Consider the following 24,923-nt stretch of genomic DNA (forward strand, 5'->3'; position numbering starts at 1 on the left):
TGTGTGTGTGTGTGTGTGTGTGTGTGTGTGTGTGTGTGTGTGTGTGTTTGATGATTTCTCTAGTCTTTCTTTCTCCTTTGGCCAACGAGTCCTTGCCTGATTGTAGAGAGTTAGTTACTCCAGTCTCAAGACTGACTCAGTTCTCTATCCTCATACCTCTTTATGTTATTTAAGGAGGTTATACTCTTGATATTCACACAGGGCCAAAACAGGGAAGGCCTCCTGAACCCAACTCCTCCAGCGCACATTTTAAGCTTCTGTGACTTCCATCTGTGTGGCTCCCCATGAGGGCTCTCACCACCAGAGCTCTGAAGGAAGCATTGCAGAAATTCAGAGACAAAAACACTGAATTTTTAAGATAGCCATATTTCTTAAAGATGTTAATAGGAGCACAGTGCCTTGGACATAAGGTGCTCAGTGAAAATTTGATAGGTGGAAGAATGGATGGTGAGCTTCCAGGTGTGTCTGGGAAATGATGAAGCTCCCTGCAGAGGTGGGAGGTGGGGCCTTGGACAGAGGTGGTCCCTTTCCCTCGCTCTGCATCGTGGCAGGCTTCGGGAATGGTCTTCCATCATGTCCAGATGAGCGAACCTCTGTCCTGGGTGGCTGACAGCGGGCTGAGCACCTCTAGCTCTCAGGGGCATCCATCTTCGGTTATTTAATGGAGAGTGTGTGTGGATTATTCACAGTACTCACCAGGATAAAGCTTTCCTTGGTGGCTGTAGGGACACATAAAAGGAACAAAGCCAGTGATGCCAGCAATGATACTGTTTTCTCTTTATTAGAGTGACCGTTATCATTCATTTTTTTCTTTCGCCCAGTGATTCATAGACTCTCTCGCAACGCTCCCCTCTGCTGAGCACTGGGGTAGAACTGTGGCCCAGTCAAAACCCCCACTCCATTTCCTCATTCTTGCTTTATCGCATTTCTCCTTGCTCCTGGGGTTTAAGTTTTCACATTCTCAAACTTTTTGTTGTTGCTGCCCCTGTGGCACTTGATCCTTTGTAAGTGCAGAAGGAAATAGAAGCTCAGGAAAATGTAAAGGAATTTGAGGAGGGCGCACCGCTAGTCAGTGGCAGATCTGGGTCTTAATTTATAATGCTAAGAGCTGTGTGCCCTGTTAGCTGGTTTCATTTTCCTTTCTAAAGGAGCCCCACAGAAACATGCTTATCAACAGGGGCAGGCATCTTGAACTGGATCCTCTCTGAGCAGAGGACTTTGAAAACCAAATATGTGGCTTGAATGCCTTCACTAATAACCACTGTATTTGCTTTTCCAATTTTCCCCTGCGATCCGGTAACCGCATAGGAAAAAGGATAAACTCTATTCCTGTTCCTGTTAGGCTTAAGACTCCTCTTAGTTAACTCATTTAAAAACAAGGTTTTGTTGCTGTTATTTCCAGACAGTATTCTATTAACTAAGCAATACAGATTTGATCCTTAATTGAGTGTTACAAACAGTACAGAGAATAGAATAATCAAGAAATTGGCCTCTGGTCAGACATGGTTCTTGTTCAGAAACTCGGCGCCAACTCCTACTAACTTATGTGATTTGGGATGGAGTATTTAACCTTTTTTTTTTTTTTTAAAGATTTTATTTATTTATTTGACAGAGAGAGACACGGCGAGAGAGGGAACACAAGCAGGGGGAGTGGGAGAGGGAGAAGCAGGCTTCCCGCCGAGCAGGGAGCTGGATGCGGGGCTCCATCCCAGGATCCTGGGATCATGACATGAGCCGAAGGCAGACGCTTAATGACTGAGCCACCCGGGCGCCCTTGGGGTATTTAACCTTTGGAGCCTCAGGTTCCACATCTCTAAAATGGGACTTATAATAAATGCATCACAGGTTGCTGGGAGAATTATTTGAATATTAGCTCCATGAGAGAAGGACGACAGTTGTCTTGTTCACCACAGAATTCCATGAAGAACCAAGCACAATAAATATTTGAATAAAAGAATTCATCAAAATAGATATGATCAATCTTTGTCATGCCCAGCAAGTCACCAATGGCCAATAGTCTACATTTGAGTTAATTTTCCCTCTTTCTTCTTTTCCTTTCATCTCTTCAGAAGACTGGGCCTCACAGTATGCATAGAAGTAAACATTTAATGGATATAATTTGCAATGAGGGAAGAAATTTTGTAGACTGGCAGAAGTCCTTCAGAGAAGTGTGGGAGGCTCTGAAGGTATCTGATTTGCTCTGGATTAACTGCAGGATACCAGCCATTCTTTACTGTAAAGCACACTATCCATCATCCCCACCAGAACTGTTAAGAGTTCAGGAGGACGAAAGACACCACCAGGGAGGAGTCGAAGCCTGGGAGTCCTGATTGTAACTTTCCTCTTTGTCCCCTGAGTGGAAACTCCCTCCATGCATGATGACAGGCTCTCCAGGCCCTTCAGGACTCCTGGGGAAAGCACTTCAACCCAAAATATCATCTGTGATCTGTTTTCCATCACAGGGAAAAAAAGGTCTGATGTTGGACATTTAGCTTCATGGGAAACTACCACCACAAATTGAATTTTGAAAATGCAATTCAATTTAAAAGGCATTAAAGTCTATTTAAAAAAAATCTTCTGGTGAGTCCTTTGTTGTATGAGGAATCTCTCTGGAAAGAGGAACAGCAACCCCTGATGCATCTTATGTATAAATCTGGATTCACATAAATAGAACTTTCTTAAAACGAGCTGTGAGGGCCTCTGGGCCTGCACTTCTTCCAGGTTCTTCTTCAGAGAAGCTTTCCCCACTCTACCACCGTTCAGAATCCTGGTAGGACCTCTCATCACAGCCCAGGGGAAAGTTTCTACACACGAGGGAGGCCAGCTGTTATTTGAGTAAAAAAGCTCCAGAGAAACTACTTGGAGAAGAACCACTATAAAAATGGCTGTTGGAGCTATGGTGCTGACATGACATCTGGAAAGCAGCAACCGCAACAGCGCAGGAAGCGGAAGCTACAAAGGTCACTGATCCCAACACAGAGACTCGTGTTCCTCTCAACTCTGAAAGGTGTTCAAGGTACACAGAGATGGTATGGATATCAGCAGCACAAGCTATGTGGTCAGACAGGCCTTGGTGTTTACTAGTCATGTGATCTTGGACAAGTTACTGAATTTCTAAGCCTCAGGTTCTTCATCTGTATAAGGGGATGGATAGCATCTCCCTGTAGAGTTGTTGTGAAAATTCAGTGAGCTAATACAAATAAAATGTTAAGTTGAGCATCCAGGATATAAAAACATATAATGTTAGTTGCTGTTATTATTATTAATCAATAGCACCGATTCAGATGGGAATGAAAAACCACACGGAATAATTTAAGGTCATCTGACTGTTCATGAACGTCATCATCATCATTTCACACACTGTGATCACACACTGAGGGGAAGGTGTGCTGGGCCCCTCCTCTTTCCATTCCGGGATTCAGAATCCTCAGGATCCTGAGCCGATGGCTGGATCTCAGTCTCTTTGCCTCCTCAGAACACACCAGTTCTGGGCTTCATTTTCTCAAAGTCCTTTCTCAAGTAGATGACAATTGGATAAGCTTTATGTCAGCCCTTTCAAGTGACATAAATACAGCTCACTTTAGCACTTAAAAACTAATTTTAATTCTAGAATTTCAGTACCATTCAGAGCTCACATCTAAGGTACCAACATGCCCAAGCAGAGGATTAGACCTTAATTAGAAGCAGGCTGTAAATATTATATGAGGACCCCGGTGTTTCTGCTCGGTTTAAGTTACACTGACTTCCAATCATGCATTTTATCTTTTGGCATGCATACATAGGTGCCCAATAAATGTTACCTTTGGTGATAATAAAACAAAAACCTAACTTTCAAAAGTGAAATAACTAAAAGACCATTGTCTGCATTCTTGGCAGTGGCCAAAGAGCCAGTTTTCCCAAGTCAGCAGCCTCTGAGGAGGCTGGCCAGGGGCCAATTCCCAGGGCTGGCGCATTCCTGGGGCCTGGCAAGAGGCCACTGGGACCCTGTTTCCTCTTTCATTCTCTTTATGTAGTGGAAAATCTTTCCCGCTTCGAACCCTCCAAGCCTGTCTTCCTCCATCCAAGTAAAGAGAGAGAGTCACATGGGAAATGATCTCCAGCCCCTTCCCCAAATCGAGTCTCCCACTGCTTGAAGTTGGCACAGCTCAAAGCGACTGAAGGAAGAAGACAAACAAAAGAGGGCTCTCCAGCCCAGTCTCCAGCCTGATTCTATCAGGGGCACAGGGCCCAGGGCCGAGGACCCAGCAGGACCCTGCATACAGGGAGTCATTGTACGCTTGTTTAGAAGGCTATGGGCGCTCCTGGAAGCCTTTGGAATAAAACTGCCTGTTATAAATAGACATTGGCTAAGCTTCAAGGGTGAGAGCAGGAGGCCAGAAGTTCCAGAAAAATATAACGCTCCATATAAGAAGGTCTGGAGTACAGCTCATTAACAGGGGACGACTGAGGCAGTTGGCCTCAGAAGAAAGGAATTCAAGGTTTGGTCAGATACATACCTGTAGTTAACACCTGGTGAACATGTCTGGCTGATAACATCATGTATATGCCATCGGTTTTTAAACACCATATACGAATATACGCAAACCAACATTGAGACAAAAATCTTTTCTGAATGTCTCCTTCCATCTGCAGACAAAGAAAACTGCCATCTGGAGTCACCGAGTCAGCCGGCTCTACACATTTGCAGCCTGGAGGAGGAGGTGGCCCACAAAGCACTAGTCTGTGCGCTCCAGTGGAATCCCTTCCCTTGATTCTCCTAACAGCCCGTGTTCTTTCTACTACATTATATGCGATCTCTTTCCTCTGCACTCTTTAAAATCAGGGCTCTGGGGGCACCTGGGTGGCTCAGTCCATTAAGTGTCTGACTCTTGATTTCAGCTCAGGTCATGATCTCAGGGTTGTGACATCGAGCCCCACATCATGCTTCGTGCTGGGCTTGGAGCCTGCTTAAGATTCTCTCTCGCTCTGTCCCTCCCCACTCATGCTCTCTGCAAAAATAAAATAAAATAGAATAGAGTAGAATAAAATAAAATAAAGTAAAATAAAATAAAATGTGCTCTGCACACAGTAGGCTCTTCGTATGTGTTTCCTTCTGAAGCTGCCGCTGCTGCTTATATTTTTGAAAGCTGAAGTTTAACAGCGAGGAATGCCATCAGAGCTATAATACAATACTTTTCATTTGCATAGAGTCCTACAGTTTGTGAGACAATTTTCTTGATCTTTATTTCCCTTTACATTCATGGCAACCCCACTATTGAGGACACAGAGATTCGGAGAGTTTAAGAAACTTGCTGAAGGCCACACATCTACTGAAGGGCTCCCCTCAACTTCAAAGCTGCAGACTTAGAGTTCTAATGCAATGATCAATCCGCTATATTATACTCCTTGTACCCCAGCTACCCCACAACATGTAGGTAGCCCTGCAGTAGGCATTTTTATCAGGACCTCGGAGAGAAGAACATGTCACTCACTGGCCATGTGGAACTTGTATTGTGAAGGTGTCACATCATACTCTTCTAGTTAAAACCAAGTTGGTGAGTCCAAGGGAATGGGCTAGAAAACAACTCATAGGAAGCTATTTCTAATAACAGAGAAATAGTAACCTAAGCTGGCTTAGGATAGCATTTTCTTTTTATTCCAGACTAGGTGTGCTGTAGATAGGATAAACATGCTGGATGCTTTCTCTTGGCCCCTACACACCCACTCTCCATCCTTCTCTACCCTCCTCTGGACCCCAGGGTGCTCCATAGGCCCATTTTCCTCTGGTTTCCAAATGGGTTCAGCAAATGGGAGGTTCCAGAGGGCCCTGGAGAGGGGGAGGGGAGGTGGGAGTTTCCATGCCCCAGTCCCCTCCCTGCTGGGCCAACACTGGTTGGCTGCATCCCTCCACCTAAGGTGACACTTGCTACCAAGGGGCTCTCTCCTCTGGCCACGTCATCCCCTTGCCCTGTTATCTCATTGAGTTCCCTACATCACACCCTGCCTTTTAAGAGACCTTTTATTAAACTGTCCTTCATCACCTGGCTTGAGCATGCCATCTGTTTCCTCCTAGATCTTCAACTGATGCAGTGAATAATGAAATAGTATTGTTGATGCAGTCTTTGTAGGCAAAACTGTGGAAAGTTCCTCAGGTCCTCCTAAGAGGATGAGAAATGCTAACCACATCAGACCTGGTTCTCTCCTACCCTCACTTCCTCTTTGCTAGACCTCACCAAACAGGAAGTAGGTCAGATAATCTGCCTCAAGGGCCTACCAGCAGAGCTCTAAACTTGGCCTGCAAGATCTCTGAGTAGCTACCTACCACCGCCATCCAGCTAGAACTCCACATAGGGAGGTGGGAATGCCGGCTCTAGCCACATCCCAATCACATCTGGGTGGTAACTTCAAAGACTTCCAGCTCAGCCTTGTACCCACTCACATCAGATTACTGGAAGCCTTCATGGCCGAACCATCCCCAGGGATGGCAGGCCTCTGAGAATAGCTCCTCCTCCCAGAAAGACCAACGGCCCCTGAACCTACTTATCTGCTGGCTCTGACAGATGGACTCTAGAATTTATCAGACCAAATGATTTTATTTCCCTCAACACATCTATGTGCATGAGAGCAGTCAATGAATTAATTAGATTAGGAAACCTACCAAGCTGAAGACAATTGCTTATGACTAAGGACCAAAAAGGTGCTGAAAAGACAGAAGGCAAGCAAACCTCAGAGGCATCTTTGGAAATGGACAATTATGATCCATTAAGCCTAGTTAAGGAAGTGAAATTTATGAGGAGGAAACATCTGGAACTGCCTGGAATGTAAAGGAATGAGGAAGAACCACTGTTTGGGCTTGTAGAGAGCAGCCCAAACAAATGGGATTCCATGTTAGGAGAGAATTGCAAAATTAGTACATGAAAGGGACAGCACCGAGGCAGTGCATCTGGTGTTAAGCGAAGCGTTTTAATACAATGGCTCCTGGATTTGCTCTTGAAATATTAATTGAAATGGGGATGAGTATGAGGGCTGTCACATGAATAGAAAACTGGCAGAAAGATCATAAATACTGGCTAAGCTGAGCCAAGGCAATAGAACGTGGCAATGCAACAGAAATAATGAAAATGGTGCCTAATTCCCAGCCATGAACCCTGTGGCGGCTTAACAAATATTAATTGATAATAATGAACTACAGTACAGGGTGGTAAATTAGTGTGAGACAGGCTGCTGGAATGCAACTAATATATATACAGTTAGTATAACATACACTGATAAATGAGAAGAAAGGAAATGGAAATGATGTAGCTGTGCGATGCATCATGCCTGCACCAGGAAGTGTGGGTGAGAGGATGGGGGAGGGGGGGGCAAGCGAGGACAAGAGGAAAGTTAAGAGGATAATTCAGGATCACAACACAGCTTCCTTAGGGTCTCAGCAATTCCTGAAGTATAAGCCAGGCCACCTTGGAGTCATACTCTATTCCTTTAAGACATGGAGGCTTTCTCAATAAATTTCTGTTTCTGGGACCTCATAGACACCACAGATTAAATCTGAACCAATTTCATTGAGGGAGATATGAAAGCTCTCCTCCTTGGGAAAGCCTACCCTGATCAGCACAGCTGGAAGACCAACCTCCTTTTGAAATCCCATCACTCTTGTTCTTTGCACCACTGTATACCTCCTGGTATCACTATGATTTGTGTTATTTGTGACGAGAGTTGGTAAAGCTTCGCAAAATGGAAATCATGCTTTGCATTTCTTGACACTCACATGGATCTTCACCCTTAGTATTTCACAGTGCTTCGAACTTAGTAGGTGCTCAATTCCTGTGCTGATCAATTAGAAACACTAGAGAGGAAAACACACACCTATAAGAGAGCTCACCCAGCTGCCTCCTGGGTTTGAGGACCAGCTTCGAAGGAGATCGATGAAAGCTCTACCTCTTGTTATGGACAAAGCACTGGAGAATCTGCTGCAGGAACAATCTTAGGCTGCCAGAGGAGGATACAGAAACCTCGGTTGCCATGGAAACTTGTATGATCGGATGATTCCCATTGTTGAAAGATGGTAAGACACCAGGAGAATGACAAGCAGATCCCCGAGCCCTAAGAAAACACAGAACATGCCAAGCGAACGTCTCTGCTCATTTGTACTTTTTTCTTAAGATGCAGTATCATCATCTATCTATAACAGCATTTACAAAGGGCCTTCCAAATGTTTCCAGTTCCTGTTTTGATTAAGTAATCTCTGAGATGCCAAGTATGCACAGAGCTACGTCTGAGGCAGGCAGACAGCACTCACTGCAGCAGGTGGATACAGGTGACGGAGCCAGGTGCTTCTGAGATCCTGCTCTGTGACCTGGGTAAGGTAAGCCATCTGCGTGCAGGTCCTGTGGGCCAGGCTTGCTAGACTAATGGCAGAGGAAGCTACCTAACCATTCTCGGGTCACAGATACCTTTGAGAATATGGTTATAGCTATGGACTCCCTCCCCAGAAAAATGTGCACATATGCACATACATATAAAATTTAGTACAATATACTTCAGAGAATTCAAAACCCCTGGAGCCTTTCCATAAATTTGCCCTATCGAGCACTCTGTGCCTCCTCTGTGCCCCTATCGAGTGCTCAGTGCCTCCTCCAGGTAGTGCCCCCTTCCTCCATACCCAGTATCTCCTGCTACTGTGTACTTAGCTCATGAATGGCTACTCACTAGTAAGTTCACTCACTCACTCATTCATTGCACTGAGTGTTTTCCATGTGTCAGACTTTAGGGACCCAAATGTGAGTATGACATGCCTCATGCACTCTAGGAGCCTACAATTCAGCTCAGTCGGGGCTGATTTTGTTTCCCAGGGGATACTGGGCAATGTTTGGAGACAGTTTTCGTTGTCACAGCTGGGCGAGGGGTGCTATTGGCATCTGGTAGATAGAAGCCAGGGATGCTGCTGAAAATCCTCCAATGCCCAGAACACCCCCAACCCCACAACAAAGAAACACAGGGTCCAAAATGTCAGATAGATTGAGAAACCCTGATTTAAGGTGGACAGTCATGAGACAAAGCGTTAAATGCGGTGAGGAAGACCAGAGGTAAATATTACGGCAGCTCAGGAAAGGGTATTTTGTTTTGTTTTGTTTTAAAGATTTTATTTATTTATTTGAGAGAGAGAGAATGAGAGACAGAGAGCACGAGAGGGAAGGGGATCAGAGGGAGAAGCAGACCCCCCGCTGAGCGGGGAGCCCGATATGGGACTCGATCCCGGGACTCCAGGATCATGACCTGAGCTGAAGGCAGTCGCTTAACCAACTGAGTCACCCAGGCGCCCAGGAAAAGGTATTTTAATAAGAATTCTGGAATATATGGTTATGGTGGCAGACTGCCTTACTTTCAATGACAGACAGAAGGAAGGTGAAGGGAAGAGTCATTCAGGGTGAGCCATCACTGTATTGAAGGCAGACATTCCTTTGTGCAACACCAGAGGAGGGGGTATCAATTTCAAGTGGTGAGCAAACAAATAGCACTTGGTGGGGGGATGTCCCCATAGGAAATGATGTTGGTCTGTACCCAGCCCTATCAGTCAGTGGCTCAGCCAAAAGCACGTGCAATCATTAGACAGGCTCATCACTCCAGTTACAAATCCTGTTGCATCCTGGGCGACAGCTAGACTTTGGATGTGCCCTGTCATTCACCACTCCTCCCTACTCTATCCCCATTCCAGTCAATATCCCCATCGTGTACATGCATACACCACAGTGAGTCCTCATGTGGGTAAGAACACAAAATTATAGATATAGAGTGTATATTATGTATTCTATAGATATGCTATCATAAACTTTAATCTCTACGAAGTTGGTTCCAAGACTGATTAATCAGAAAAAGCACAAGACCAGAAATCAGAACTAGACCAAGTTCCAGCCATGCATTCTTTACTCCTTGTATACTCCGCTCTCCCAACCTCCAACCCTTTGACAGTGGTTTGCCTGAAATCAGGCCTGGCCTCCAGCATCAGCAGGCACAGAGATGGCAGATGTGCTGATACACCTGTAAACCTCTAGCCCTGTTGAAGCTGGGGCTGTTTAATGTCGAAAAGTACCAGGCAAGGAGCTCCCGGTCACTGGCAAACAAGGGTTTCTGCTTCTGAGCCGCTAGCTGTGGAGTGACAGCATGATCTGCGGGGATGCGGAACGGGAGGCCCGAAGGGAGTGGAAATCCCAAGTCTATCACACACCAGTCCCATAGCCCTGAGGAAGTTCCTTAACTTGTTAAACTTCCGGTTTTTTATTTGTAAAACAGGAATAATTAAAGTTCCTATCTTAAAGGGTCACCCTGAGTACTGAATGACGATTTCTATCTGAAGCGCTGACCAGAGCCTCTGGCACGTAGCAAGCCTCCGTAAATTTCAGCTGTTCTCACCAAGGGAAGGGAGCCACCCTGGTCCAGCCTGCAGCCATCCTGGTCCATGCTTGGCTCCACCACCTGCACATGCTGAGCTGTCTGCTAAAGTGGCTTACATGTTAGACCTTACCACCATCCTTGTGCAGGGGCCATGCTAATCTTCGTTCTCTGTATCATCCCAACTTTTAGTATGTGCTGCCGAAGCAAGCACCAAGATTTTTATTGTTTTTTTTTTAATTTTTATTTTTAAGTAATCTCTAACCCCAACGTGGGGCTCAAACTCACAACCCTGAGAGTCACATGCTTTACCGACTGAGCCAGCCAGGCACCCCACTGGACTTGACCAGTCCCCACTGCCAACAGAGTCTATGTCCACTGCTTGGGTGTATTCTATTTCTGTTCTTTCACCTGCCTTCCATTCAGACCATTTCAGCAGCAATCCTGCTCATATCTCCAGCCTCCCTCCCAGCACTGATGGGTTCTGATCTTTTCCTGCTCATCTGGGGTCCCTTTAAGGCCCTAAGCAACCAGGTATTTGGGGCTGTACCTACCGGGCCAACCCTCCCTTGTGTTCTCCCAGCCCATCCACACCAAATCTATCCAGAGCCCCCAGGGGTGTGTGCTGGGCAAGACATTCTTCTAGCATGTTCTTGACCTGCCATGATGGGCTCAGCGAGGCTGCTGGGCAGATTCACTGGGTAAACTTTCACTTAAGTATCTGATACTTTTCTCGCTCCACGGTCACCTGCTGTCAAGGAGGAGCAGTCAGATTCGGCACAACACTTTGGAAAGGTACCTAACCCAGGCCAAGGCTGGTCTGTTCCCCACCTGTTGCTTTTTCCCAAAAATGGGCTTTGGCTGGATCCTCAGACACCAACCTTTGGCTTGGGGATAAAAACCTCCCTCTTACTCACTGACCTTTCTCTACTTGATGCTCACTTGAGAAATCTCAAACAATCTTGGTATCAGAGCACAAAGGTCAGGCCTCCTGGTCAGAGTTACTGAGTGAACCATATTTCATACATGTTTCCATTAGTAGAAGGGATCAAGGGTAGCTCGGATCTGAGTCGCTGGAAACCTCCAGCAACCTAGTGGCCTGTGCTCTGTACAGCATCGCTATGGTGAGAGTAGCCCAATTACAGCACCAAAAGAGTCGAGAAAGCTACAGGTATGCCTAAGCATTACAAAAATGCAGATTTTTGGGGTAGTAGTCACAATCCATGGGCTGTTCTGAGCAACACCAACAATGCCCCTATTTTCCATTTAGAAAAATTCTCAGTGAGCTCTGAGCTTTCTAAGATATTTACCTGTACTCCAGTTCATGCACGTGGGTACATACATCTTTGTTTGACATCCTAAACTTGCTCCTTTGCCTGCCTCAGCATATTGTGCATCCTTGAGGGTAAACACAAGTCACCATTCAGAAAGTTAGCACCCAGGAAAAGTGAACTAGACCTTCAAGTTTCCCATTTCTCTACCGTGTGCAGATACCCTTTAGAATCAAGCCTGCTGTCTCTATAAACCAACTGTTATTGGAACATAAGCCATGCCCATTTATTCATGCATTGTCTGAGGCTACTTTCCTGTTCCTGCAGCAGAGCTGAGTAGTTGTGACTGCTCAGCTGGCCTGGGAAGCCCAAAAGATTCACTATTTGGCTTTTCACAGAGTTTGCTGAAACCCTGCTTTAGAATTCCTCCCGGTCACTAACCAGGGGTGAAATCACTGAAGATAAAGCAGTAGAGATTTACATTTGTGCATTTGTCAGGGTTCTGTCCCTCTGTAAATATAATTATAAATGTAAGGATAAATACAGAGAGATTTATTATAAGGGATGGAGTCATGATTATAGAGGCTGAGAAGCCCCATGATATGCTGTCTGCAAGCTGGCAGCCCAGGAAACCCAGTGATGTAGCTCCAGTCCAAACCCGAAGTCCTGAGAACCAGGGGAGCCAATAGTGTAAGTCTCAGTCCAAGTCCAAAGTCCTGAAAACAGGGAGTGCCGGGTTCCGAGGACAGGAGATGTCTCAGCTCAGGCAGAGAGCAGGTTTGCCTTTTCTCTGCCTTTCTGTCCTATTCAGGTCTTCAGTCAATCTGATGATGCCCACCCACAATGGTGAGGGCAAACTTCTTTACTGGATCTATTGATGCAAACGCTACTCTCCTCTGAAAACACCCTCACAGACACACCCAAAAGTAATGTTTTGCCAGGTACCTGGGCATCCTTGAGCCCAGTTAAGTTGACACATAAAATTGACCCAAGGAAGAAGTTTCTCTGGGAAAAAAAATAATTCAGCAATGAAATGAGTTGTTAGCAGAGGGTATAGGACAATATCCTTGGGTTGCCCCTTTCTTCTCTGCCCACCCACCAAATTCTCCCCATTGCTTCAGCTGTAGTACATGTGCTACCGAAGCAAGCTCTCGAACTGCTTCAGAGCACGTTCTAACTCCAGCTTCTCCTCCACGGCGCTCCTTACACCCACCCCCCATGACTTGGTGCCTCTCAGAGTCACTGCCACACCATTTCCCTCCTCTGTGTTACATCACTTTTCCTGCTGATTAGGTCAGCTTTCATAAATAAACTATTGTCTTGTATCAGTCAGGGGGCTCCGTAGGAAAAAGATGACACAGGCAAATCATCTAAATTGAGAAGATTTTGGTAAAGGAACCACACAATAAAGTGTGGGCAGACCTAAAGCAGACCAACATGAGACAAACTGGCAACATCCAAGAGTCATTACTACCAAGAAACTTGAAGGAACATGGGGAGAGGGAAGGTGCCAGAACACAGAAAGAACCGTGGTTTTGTGAGCCCAACAAAAGCTGTGACCTTAGGCAGAGCTGTCCAGTCACCGTGGCCCAGGACCAGGCAAGGAGAGAACAGGAAAGCCATCAGCTTGACCTCTCTCTCTTCCCTGACCTCTGATCTCATGCTAGGTCCCCCCCATTGGCCAAACCCAACTAGATGTCAGAAGACATAGGATCCTGTTGACAAGGTCTGCGTGGTACATCCTCCAGGGGTGCACAGCTAGGCCGAGAAGGATCGGGTGGATCTGGAGGGAAAAGTGGTGACTATCCAGAACATCCCAGAGCGACTACAACATCTTAAATGTAAAGCAGGTTTTCTAGTGATGCTTATTGTTTGGCTTAATGTGTGCCTGTGGAAGGCCTAATCACTAATAGTTTAGATACAAACCATCGAGAGGCTGAAGGATGAATGGAGGGACTTGGTGTGGAGCCTTTCCTGCTCTCATGAGTTTATCAAAACTGCCCTCCTGTCAGAGCTGAGGATCTAGTGTGGCCAACATTTCTCTTCCTTCTGGAAGGGGAAAAAGGAACGGGGTACCACGAAAGATTTGTCGTTCATGAAAGAAACTTACTCCCATCCGTGGCTAAAAGCAAAAAGTAATTTTCCCTCAAATTAAAAGGGAATTTCTGCTATTGGCATGTGAGCTGTAAAAATAAATAAATACATAAATAAAATAATTCACTCCCAGCCTTCTCATCAGCTCAATGCTATCCTAGCCACACGTATCAAATAGCTATACGGGCAGCCTGGGAATGACTTTTGCAAATAAAAAAGCACAGTGTGAAATGCTGACTTTTTCTGATCAAAAAGCATCCTGGGGTGGGTGGAACAGCTTTGGGTCAAGAAGAGGCCTCGATTTCTGGGGTGATTTTTATTGTTCTCAGAGAGGAGACTGTTCTTGCTGTGAATGTGCAGCTCCTCGGCACACTCCGACTGGTGAAGGCAAACTTGTAGTCACTTGTCTTTCTCTCAGGGTACTTACCCCCCACATTGAAACATATTTTTCATTTCAGTTTCACTTACCTGTCACTTTCTTCTTAAAAAGGGTGATTTATCAAGTAAAAAAATCAACATCAAAGAACACTTCAATGCTACTGGGTTGCACGCACACGCACACACACACACACACACACACACTCACTCAAACCCTCCCGTGTCCTGTCCTTAAGGCAAAACTGTGACTAAAAACCACAAGCGACCATCCCCCAATGGGAAGCTTTCTTCAGTATCTGGACTGTGAGTTTCTTTATTCTGTGGTTCCACCAGCCTACAAATTTAAAAGCTGTTGCAAGGGGGCTATAATTTTTACTCAACACTTCATGATTTGATTATGTAAAATAAAAAGTATAATGAAGTTAATAGTACCTTATTCTTACTGTACATTATGAGGAATTTTTTTCCTGCAAAATGTGAAAGTGGAAATTACCTCTGGGCCTTCTAATTCTCAAAAATGTGGGTCATAATGATTACTGTGGTGGAATTTCAAGACTTAAGATTTAGTATATTTCTCTTTCCTCTATTCAGTTTTCCAAAGGGACGTCTCTTCTTACTGGGATTTTATGTAGTAAAATGTAAGGAAGTGAAGTGAGGGGTAGGAGACCTGCATCATACGCTACTTGTGGGACCTCGAGAAAAACATTGAACCTCACTGAGTAATAACTTCTTCTACAAAGTGAGGCAACTGGATAACCCAGTTCCAATATAGCATTCTAGGACTTAAAAAAAATAAAGCGGAATAAAGTAAACATGCCTTGAGAAAGATGTCAGGTGTCTCTTTCACCTTGTATTTTCCAGGAACCCTTTTCCAGAATTATCATCTTGTGTTTCTCTCCCAGTTATTTGTGTGATTTCAGCAGGGAGCCAAAGAGGAGGGCAATGTCTTGGGTTCAAGTCCTTTATAGGCCAGTCAGCTTTGAGCTCATCCCTATCTACCTCTCTTCCTGATGGTCACAAGAGAATTCACTCAAGGGACTCTCAGTGGGTCTCACTCTCAAAAGACCAACTCAGAACAAGTACTCTTGCTGTCACTGCCTCAGCATCTTATATGAAGAAAGAACATAACACTAAAACAGAAGGCAAATTTATAGTCACGTGGCCTAAACTGCATAACTTGGAGTGGCACTTAAGGCCTCCCATCCCCCAGGCCACCTACTCATAAGAGAGCACAGTTTCAGGATTTTCCCAATTATGTACACGCAGACATAACACTTAACCTACCTCCAAGAAACAAGGAAGATATTTCACTAGTGTAAAAACTCTCCTTAAGCATCACTTGGGGAGATTTAATAGGATTGTTTCTCAGGTGGTGCCAAGCAATGGGTTCTTATTTTCACAGTGTTCTTTTAGGCTGTTAAGTCAGAAAATGGATCTGCAGGCCCCACAAGACTCAGGGTAGAGCCATGTGCCATGGGAACCCAAGCTGGGTTTTGGGTTTTCAGCTTGCACTGCTACTATGACAGGCTTTGATTTATGCTCACAGTCAAGCCTGTCCCTGAGCAAAATTTAAATATGGACAATGGTTTCATTAAGGCTCTTTCCTCTTTCTCTGATTTTCAGGTACCTGATGCTGTCATGGTAATTCACTGCCTCTCCCCTCCCGACCCCAACCCAGTCCTGCATCCCAGCAATCTGTGCTCTGCATCCTATTATTTACCAATTCCCTCAACAAAATTTTGCCCAGCTGCCTGACATTTGGGAAAGATCCAAGACATTTTATTAATGAGTGCTACTATGAATTATTGAAAGACAATAGCTTAGCATGCTTGCATGGATAGCATCTTTGCATATTCTCCAGCATGGAAGGCAGAATTTGGGACTTTAGGGACTAATCAGCAAGGATATTTTTGGGTTAAGAGAATGTTTCCTGCAGGGCGCCTGGGTGACTCAGTCAGTTAGGTGTCTGACTCTTGATTTCGGCTTGGGTTGTGATCTCGGGGTTGTGGGATCGAGCCCTGCTTAGCTCAGAGTCTACTTATCCCTCTCCCTCTGCTCCTCCCCCGCACTTGAGCTCTCTCATAATAAAAAAAAAATTTAAAAAGAGAAACTTTCCTGTGCTGCTCATATTATATGGGCATCTCTGTCCTCTGCTTAGGTATATGACAGACCCTATTGTCAGGTTAATAGGTAAAAAGTGTTTTCTTTGGCAAAGGAGAGGCTGAGAAATTATCTTTTTATCCTAAGTTTCCCCAGAAACTATCTTCAGGGAATATTTAAATGCGCGCGCGCGCGCACACACACACACACACACACACACACACACACACACACAGAGGCTATTTGCATCACATTCGACCCAGAGATAGAAAGACCTAAGAGATGAGAAAAGGGCACATCCATTGGGAGGAGAATCTATAATGCTATAAAAGTTCTTAGCCTCTGAGGGTAGGCTGGTCACTGCACAGCCCACACAGACACAGAAATTGAATTAAAAACAAGAGAGGAACTAGACACAAAAGTTTAACGTAATCCTTTTCTCCATTCCCGGAAACTCACAACCAGGAACAGTTTGTGACATTAAGCCTCAGCAATTATGGGGTAACTAGCTAGTCTATACACTGGCAGAGCCAGACCTATAGCCGCAGAGTGGGAAAAGTGCAACTGACAAATCCATTCAACAAATATTTGATTGGATACCTACTCCGACCCAGACTCCCAGCCAAATGCTGGGAGCACACAAATGAATAAAGCACATCCTTCCACAACATGCAAAAGAAGGAGCTGAGCTAAATCTCTATTTCAGTAAATGAGCAAAAAAGAAAGGAGTGACTCGCTTGATTTCTTGCTCTGGTCACATACATTCGGGAAGAGAAGAGGTGATGCACACATCTGAGCTCAGAGAGCAGCCAACCTTCCAGAATCAGGGGCTTAGTCTCTTTCCTTGGACTAACCAGATTCTCATACACGAAAGCAAACACAACCAGGTTGTTAAGAACGACGCTCATCAGCATTCACACTCTTTGAAAGAAAGTTTGTAAACAATTGAACCATGGTACGTACCTAAGAAGATCTCAGAGACTCTTCACTCTTCAATATTTGAAGCTCTATTAAATTCTTACTCAACTTATCCCCCAAATGAAGATAAATGGGTGATGGAACAACTGTATATAGGCTTGGCATTTGGCATCAGCTTTACAGTAGTGTTTTTGTATAGGTTAAAGTCTACTTCAGCTGGAATTAATGTAATTATATATAATGTTGACAGATTATGACATTTGCCTATTAAGACACTCTACAAACATTTCAATAATTTGCTGGCTTTTGACTTTGTAAAAAAATAAATGAAAGCAAATCCCAGGGGATATGGCTAATGGGGTAACTGGAATAGAGGTTTCAAAAGCACAGGGTTCAGGAAATAACAGTCAAAGAATAATGCATTTTAAGCCAAAACATATAGAGTGGTAAATGAATATTTAGTACTTACCACAAGACTGCTGTCTAGAGACAGCCTTTTTCCAAAGTCTCTTTTCTCAAGCTGTCTCTTTCCCTCCATGGGTGAAGTTATTTATTTTCCTTTGTGATTTATAAGAATTCCCCTTCTGTTTCCAGGGTCACTGCAAAAAGTGAGCATGTGTTTTACCATCCAACTGAATAGTGTTTAGACCCTGGTTTTTAGCTTTTTAACCAGAAACAACTGTTGCAGCCAAAATACCCAGACCCGAATCATAAGTGCAGAACTGGGCTCTCTCAACTCAAAAGACCTCTCTCCATGTTGCAAATGTCAGTCGTCTTTACAGAGGCCCCTGTGTTTTAATAGGTCTTGCTAATGGAGTTGGGGAATGGGTTTGCAGGTTGAATCAGCAGACTGTGGATAAAAGCAAACAGTCTGTTTCATGCCACGCTTGCTCCACACCCATCCTCCCTCTATCAGCCAGAATCATTCTGTTACTGTGCACATAGATGCTGTCTGCAAATTCCATGAGATCAAACTGACAAAACCAGGCTCCCTAACCAAGAGTGGCTGAGCCCAAGGCCCGAGGAGAGGAAACTGAAACCTAAACATTACCGCCAATATTTCATTGTAAAATATTTAATTTAAACAGTTGTGGGGACCATTATAAGATACATTCCCTCTAGGACAGGTGGATTCCACATGAATGGTGGAGGACATGCCACTCTCAAGGAGTATCTGAATGCCCACTGCATTTTACTCTATCAGATATAGTTAATCCCTATACTCCACTGTGGTTGCTAGGTCTAGAATGACTAAGTGTCCCGGTTAGTAAGAATATATTGTGTGTATTAAGCACTAGCTTCCAGTCTTCACCAAGATATTAATGGCCTGAAGTTAAAGAAACAGGTTTTAGTCCAGGCTTTCCTACCCATTCCCCAAGTAACCTTGGACAAGTCATTCAGCCTCTCTGAAACTCATCTTTCTAACCTGCAAAAAACATGTAGACGTACAATGATTTAAAGGCAATAAACTACAACTTACATGTAAGTTATAATTATGCACAGATTATATTAAAAACCAGTTAACTTAAATACTAAGTTAACATAATCTAATACATCTTGGATGATTCAGGAGGTACTTGGAGGTACAGAAATTGTTCATAATTCACACAAAACATATAATCATTGTCCTGCTATGGAAGAAAAGCTGAACTTAATAACGTATTATACCAATCAGCTTTTGAAAAAATTGAAAAGAAATATTATCCACAGCCCCCTCAATTGCTCCAAATCTAATGAGGATGTAACAGAACCTGACCTCATGGCCCCCACCATATGGCCTCTTGCTCCTTGTTTCCCCCACCAGGAGGAGGGCTGGGACGGCGATGCCCCCCCAGACAGGGTATGCCCAAATGATGGTCAGTGGTAGGAAACCAATAGACTCCCCAGCCGTAGGCTCTCTCCTCCATCTGGCACCTCTCACTTGGAGGAACACCAAATTCAATTCATGACTCGTCCACTCAGAATCTCTTGGGAGTCCATTCTGAATTCGGAATCTAAAACCAAATTTTTCAACATCATGTTCAAGGTCTACTTCCTGCCAAGTAGCCTTTTACAGTCCCTGAATATGCGAGGCACATTCCTGAGACCACGCTTTGGATCACACCCCTCACCTCCATCGGGTCTAATTCTCCCCTCTGCAGTGTCGGGCGCAGGGCCCATCTCCTTCACAGAAGCTTCCTGGTCACCCCACTGGGCAAAGCCTTCTTTCTCTCCCACACTTCACGGGAGTCCTCAAGGCCTTACTTATTAACCACCTAGCACAGTTTAAATATAGGAAGTTCTTCTTATTTGCTGGTTGAAAGAGCCTACTAGTTAAAAACAAACTCTTTGGCAGTTTTTTCCAGAACAAAGTTAGTTGCATGTTATTATTATTGGCAAAACTATAAGTCCAATAAAATTTGTTTTAAGGGCTTGACTTTTCCCATCCACTTTGCTGCCCCCTCCTCATCTCAGTATGTGATATATGTGCTGTATGCACTCACAGGTAGCTCAGAATACTCTCTGTAATGATGGCTCCAGCTACAGGGACTACTCAGGCCCTGAGATTTCTCCCTCCATCAAAAATATATCCCCCTAAGTCATTTTCTTGTTGTCTTTTCTCATTTATATATTTCTCACCCTCCTACATCATACTCCAAAGAGCCCTGGCATTTGCTAGGTCACAACAGATAATCCTTCAGCGTGTAGCATGTATTTATTAAGTACCTGAAGTATGAAGGACCCAATACTTAGGTGTTAGTAACACAGCCGTGTGCTAGGCTCCTGCCTTGGAACTTCATGGAAGATATAGGAAATAAAGAAGCAAACAAACAACTTTAAACCATGAGAGGTACCTGCTTACGAAGGAAATAACCCTCAGGAAGCAGTGTTATGGAGTGTCAAGCATGTGGAAGGGGAGAACATTTTAGACAGAATGATAAAAGTAGAAGCCAGGCAAAGAGGTAAAGAGCATTGCAGGTAAAAAGCATTCCAGATAGAGGGGCCAGCCCTTCTGCTGGGAAAAAGCTGGAAAGAGGTTTGTGTGCCCCCAGAATAGGGAACCAGTTTTTAAAGAAGGAAGAAGCTGGGAAGACAATGTGTAAGGAAAGTTCCAAGCCATAAGTAACAATTACATCACACCAGGGTCTTGTAGGACAAGGTAACTTGTTTGTTCTGAGCATAACACTTAGTCTTAGGGTTTGATTCCTCCTTACCAGCTGATAAAATTAAACATTTTAATCTCTACAGGCCTCAACTGATTCATCTATAAGATGGCATTAATAATAGGACCTTCTTCATAGTGGGGTTGTTGTGATGATTAATGAGATGATCCATTTAAAGGGTTTTCCCACTACCTGAAAGGTAGTAGGTAAGCTTTAAATATCAGATATCTTAATCATCCCTTCCAGTGACTGGATTTTATGTTCCATAATAGGCTGATGAGACTGTCATTTTGGGAAACAAGGATCCTTTTGACAGTTCTCAAACAGCCTAGTCTGCTATGTGGAAGGCTGACTGAATGATTTAACCTGGTCAGTTTCTTTTCATACTTAGTAGTGCCAATAATATAGGCAGAGATTGACCTTCAGAACATTCAGCAACTGATAAGGCACAGGGATTGGCCAATCAGAAGGACATGGTCAATGGCAACAAGGAGCACAGCTGTAACCATGTATCCTGGCCAGTTACCACCCTAAATGTATGTTCTATCCCCATCCCAAGAACTAGAAAATTCATGAATTATACCATAAAGCAATCATGGAAAGGATCAAAGTAAAGTTATCCAAAAGGATCAACGCAAGACCACGCAAGAAACAAAATGGCAACCAGGATGTGTCAACATGAAAAGGGGAGGAGTTCACAAAGGAAAAGTCAGGAAAGCTGACAGGCTCCACCTCCAGCATCATCAAGGAAAGAGATGTGCCCACATTTACACATACCCAGAAAGGACTGCAAGTCTAGAGGGGACATGCGTATGTCCGATCCCAGACACTTTGGTATTATGCTGGCCATTTGTATTATCCAACAAACTCCCCTGCTCAGAGACCACTGCCATAAAGCAACCTTCCAATTTTATTTGATTCCCACGTTGTCGTTTTACTTATAGAAGAAGAATGTGCTGACCAGCAAATATAAGGAGGCAATCTTTTGGAAAGTTACGTTTTTAATACAAATTTGCAATTCAGCATCTGACTCTTTACATTCATCATTTATCTACTTGCTTAGTATATTAGTCAGCTTATGCTGCCATAACAGAATATCACAGACTTGGTGGCTTAAATGACAGAAATGGATTATCTCACAGTTCTGGAAACTGGAAGTTCAAGATCAGGGTGTTGGCAGTGTTGGTTTCTGGTGAGACATCTCTCCTTAGCTTGCATTTGGTCGCCTTCTGTGTCCTCATATGACCTTTTCCTTTGTACACATACTTGTGGTACCTGTTTTCTTTTTCTTATAAGGACATCAGTCCTATTGAATGAGGACACCACTCGTAAGACTTCATTTAAGCTTAAATACCTCTTAAAAGGCCCTATCTCCAAACATAGTCCCTTTGGGCATTAGGGTTTCAACATGAATTTTCAGGGGGTACATTTCCATCCATATGAGTTAATGTCAGTCAGATTTCAAAGTCTGATCACATCTCAGGGTCCTAATAAATTTCTGAGTCTAAAGCCTGACAGAAAATTCTGGGTATCCGTGGCTACTCCCAGACTCTATCCCTCTCAGCTGGTTAATTCACTGTTGGATTTCATGCCATCACTACCACCCACCCATCCCTGCCTTCCCCTGCTATACTCTTTTCTTTATTGCAGGTCTAGAGGTGCAAACATTACCAAGATTTCTTAGTCAGTTGGCCAACTTGGATTCTGCCAATAATAGGCAGTGAGAGATTAGAAGGCAACAGGAAGAGAAAAGCCCTTCTGCTTCTAGCTGCAGAGAAGCAACATCAACAGCAGGTATGATCCAGTTAACTTCTGTGATTCCTCCAACAAGCACAGTATAAAAACAGGCAGCAGGAGCTTCCTACTCTTTGTATAACCTTTGTATTTCCTGTATCTTCTACTAGCTTCCTAGTCTTTGAGTGCCACCAACCTTTTGCTCCTCCAGCTTTTCCAACAGTTTCATTAAAAAATTCCTTGCATTAACTCTATCCCTGCTTGAAATATCTAGAGTAGTTTCTCTTTTCCGGGCTTGACAATAATTGATTCATACCATACAGAGATATTGTTGGACAGGCAGCCAGCCTTCCTTGGGCAACTCCGGGTCTCCTTTTTGTGAGCCTTCTGAGCAATAGTGTGGAATTAAAAATCCTACCAGACACTAAGTTCCTGGAGAGCAGGGACAATATTTTAAGTTCTATGTTCTCCTAGGTAGTATAATGCTTGATGCAGAGCAACATGGTAGACACTCAGTGAGCATTTGTTGTTTGCATGAATAAATGAATAAACGAATAAATGACTGTTTACAGCTGTCTTTGTGAACACAGAAAAAGCAGGGTGACAATATAACATTGCTAAAGTAAAGAAGTGCTATACACGTTTATAACCCTGAAATTACTTTTATAGCCAAACACACAGACATACTCAAGCCTCAAAGAAAACATTTTGTCATGATTTTAAAACTATTATCAACCTAAAAATTACTGCTTAGGACCTGCCTGAACTTACAAAATACCATAGCTGAGTCCTGTTCATGCCTTTTCTATAGCTTCTAACAACTCTGGTTACGAAGAACACACATCTGCCTCCAAGCGATGGGTTGGCCTCTCCCCCTTGCAAGGGGAGGAAAATGGTTAAAGAGTTGAAGGAAGACAGGATATTAAGCACCTATTTTGACTGATGGACATGGATACCGGTCTCCCCTCTCCTCTCACGTGCATCTCTCTCTAACTGATGAAAATACCATTTCTTAGTATCTGTAGGATCTGTGTTAGCCTTAATAAACTCTCTTTAATTTTCCTCACAGATAGTAATGGCCTTTCAATGCTAGACAGACCCTTTAATATTCCTAAAGACGTCAGTGATTTCTTTTTTCTGCCAGACTTTATTAACAGACTGCATAATTTTCAAGGGACCATAACCAAACAACACCATTAAATAAACCTCAAAGGCTTATTTTCTCACATGCACATAGCCACACATATGAAGACATACTTATTCACACTCTCTCATACACTCACATGTATTCTGAGAACTTCTCTCCATAGCCATTCCTGTCTCTCTGATTCCCCCACTCCCCACCTCTGCTTTGAAATTTTAATGGTAGTGCCTAAGAAATGGAGGAAAAAAGGTACAAAGGCATTCCAAGATTTAGCTCTCAGTCCTCTGTCGTGTAAACTTGAGGATGTTCCCTAACTTCTGTGAGTTTACACTTGCCGATCTGTTCTCACAGAGGCTGTGAGGTTACAATGAGACAGCGTACAAAGATATTTTTTCAGTCGGCTTCATGAAGCAACAAACTATGCAAAATAGGATTGTTTGCAGCCTCATACACAACCAGAGAACAGAAATTGTGTCAAACCCATTGACACCATCCCCTGCAGTACCCAGCATCCTACATGGTATAAATCCTACAAAGAAGGATTTCAAAATTGAATGTGCCACAGACAAATGAAAAGGGCAGCAAATCTCTTGTCCCCGACAAGGTAGTCCATAGATCTCCAACCCTGGTTGCTCCTTAGAATCATCTGGGGACCTTGTAAAACATATCAATGCCCACACGCCATCCCAGACCCCTGGATCTCTAGGGGCAGGGCCCCCAGGCACCAGGGTAGGGTGACAGCAGCCTGGGTTGGTAACCACTGGTTGAAGCAGTGGTTCTCAAACTTTGCCATCTATTGGAGTCACCTGGGGGAGTCACAGAGATCAAATCAATCAGGACTGCCAGGGGTGGATGCAGTCATCAATACTTTAAGCTCCCCGAATGACTCTAACATTCAGCACCAGTTCGAAAGGGTGAAGGTGTGCCCCCTTTCTTGGTCTCTTTCCCTTCCTCAGGGGCCGAGGGACACGTGGTTGCTGGCAGACTCAACTGTCTTTCTTTAGCCACTGCAACTAGCAATTCTTAATCTGAAAACGCTGACCCCAAAGAAGAATATCAGATACAAACAATTTGGATCAGCATCTCCCTCTGTACGCTCATTCTGTCCAGCTCACTAATCACCCTGCTTAAACTGGCCTTTTGCTTCGTGCAAAAACTAATGTTGACTAAAGATAGAAACAGCATATCTAGATCCCAAATTAATGCACAAACACAATCTTAAAAACTCAGAGTGAGGCCATCATTCAGAGAATGAAGGACAGAACCTCCAACACCAAGGACAAGAGTGGAAGAAAATCCTGATTCAAATGCTCCAAGAACCACTCCTGCCTTTCTCCCCACTGTTCTCTAAGACTATTTTGCTCTCATTTCTAAGTGCAAAGAGCAGGAGGGAAGAGAGGAAACTGTGAATCTGTAAGATTTGCTTATAGCTACCAAACAGAATGTTTGAAACTCCTGTCAGCTTTGTTTTAAAGTCTTTTCATCCAGATGTATCAAAGTCCACAGAAAGGAAAGCAGTTGGCTTTTCTTATACTTTAAATACATACACACAGCAGCTTCCTTTTAGGAGAGATGGTGGCTCAATAATTTTCTGCTATCGATACATCTATTCATGAAGTACTCACACATGTATATAAGTGTGTGTGGGTTGCACACATGTGTGAATGTGTATGAGTGTGTATGTGAATGCCCATGTGTGTGCACACACACTCTGAACAGGAAACCACTCTCTTCATCCTGGACAGGAGAATAAAAAAAAAAAAAAAACCAAACAAT

The 24,923-nt window shown here is 43.9% G+C and overlaps 1 protein-coding gene and 1 non-coding gene across 2 annotated transcripts in view; both read right to left on the reverse strand.

Moving 5' to 3' along the window:
* Positions 1-17,664, reverse strand: part of NCKAP5 (NCK associated protein 5) — a 792,873-nt gene extending 775,209 nt beyond the window's left edge. Inside the window, exon 1 of the mRNA XM_044913605.1 lies at positions 17,596-17,664. Coding sequence (XP_044769540.1) covers positions 17,596-17,664 — 69 coding nt within the window. The remainder of the gene's footprint in view (positions 1-17,595) is intronic.
* LOC123324456 lies at positions 10,470-10,579 on the reverse strand. The gene has a single exon (XR_006539825.1). It is a non-coding gene; the product is annotated as a U6 spliceosomal RNA (small nuclear RNA).
* Positions 17,665-24,923: the final 7,259 nt, after the last annotated feature.

This window comes from Neomonachus schauinslandi, chromosome 3, assembly GCF_002201575.2.
Source record: "Neomonachus schauinslandi chromosome 3, ASM220157v2, whole genome shotgun sequence".
Classification (NCBI taxonomy): Eukaryota; Metazoa; Chordata; class Mammalia; order Carnivora; family Phocidae; genus Neomonachus; species Neomonachus schauinslandi.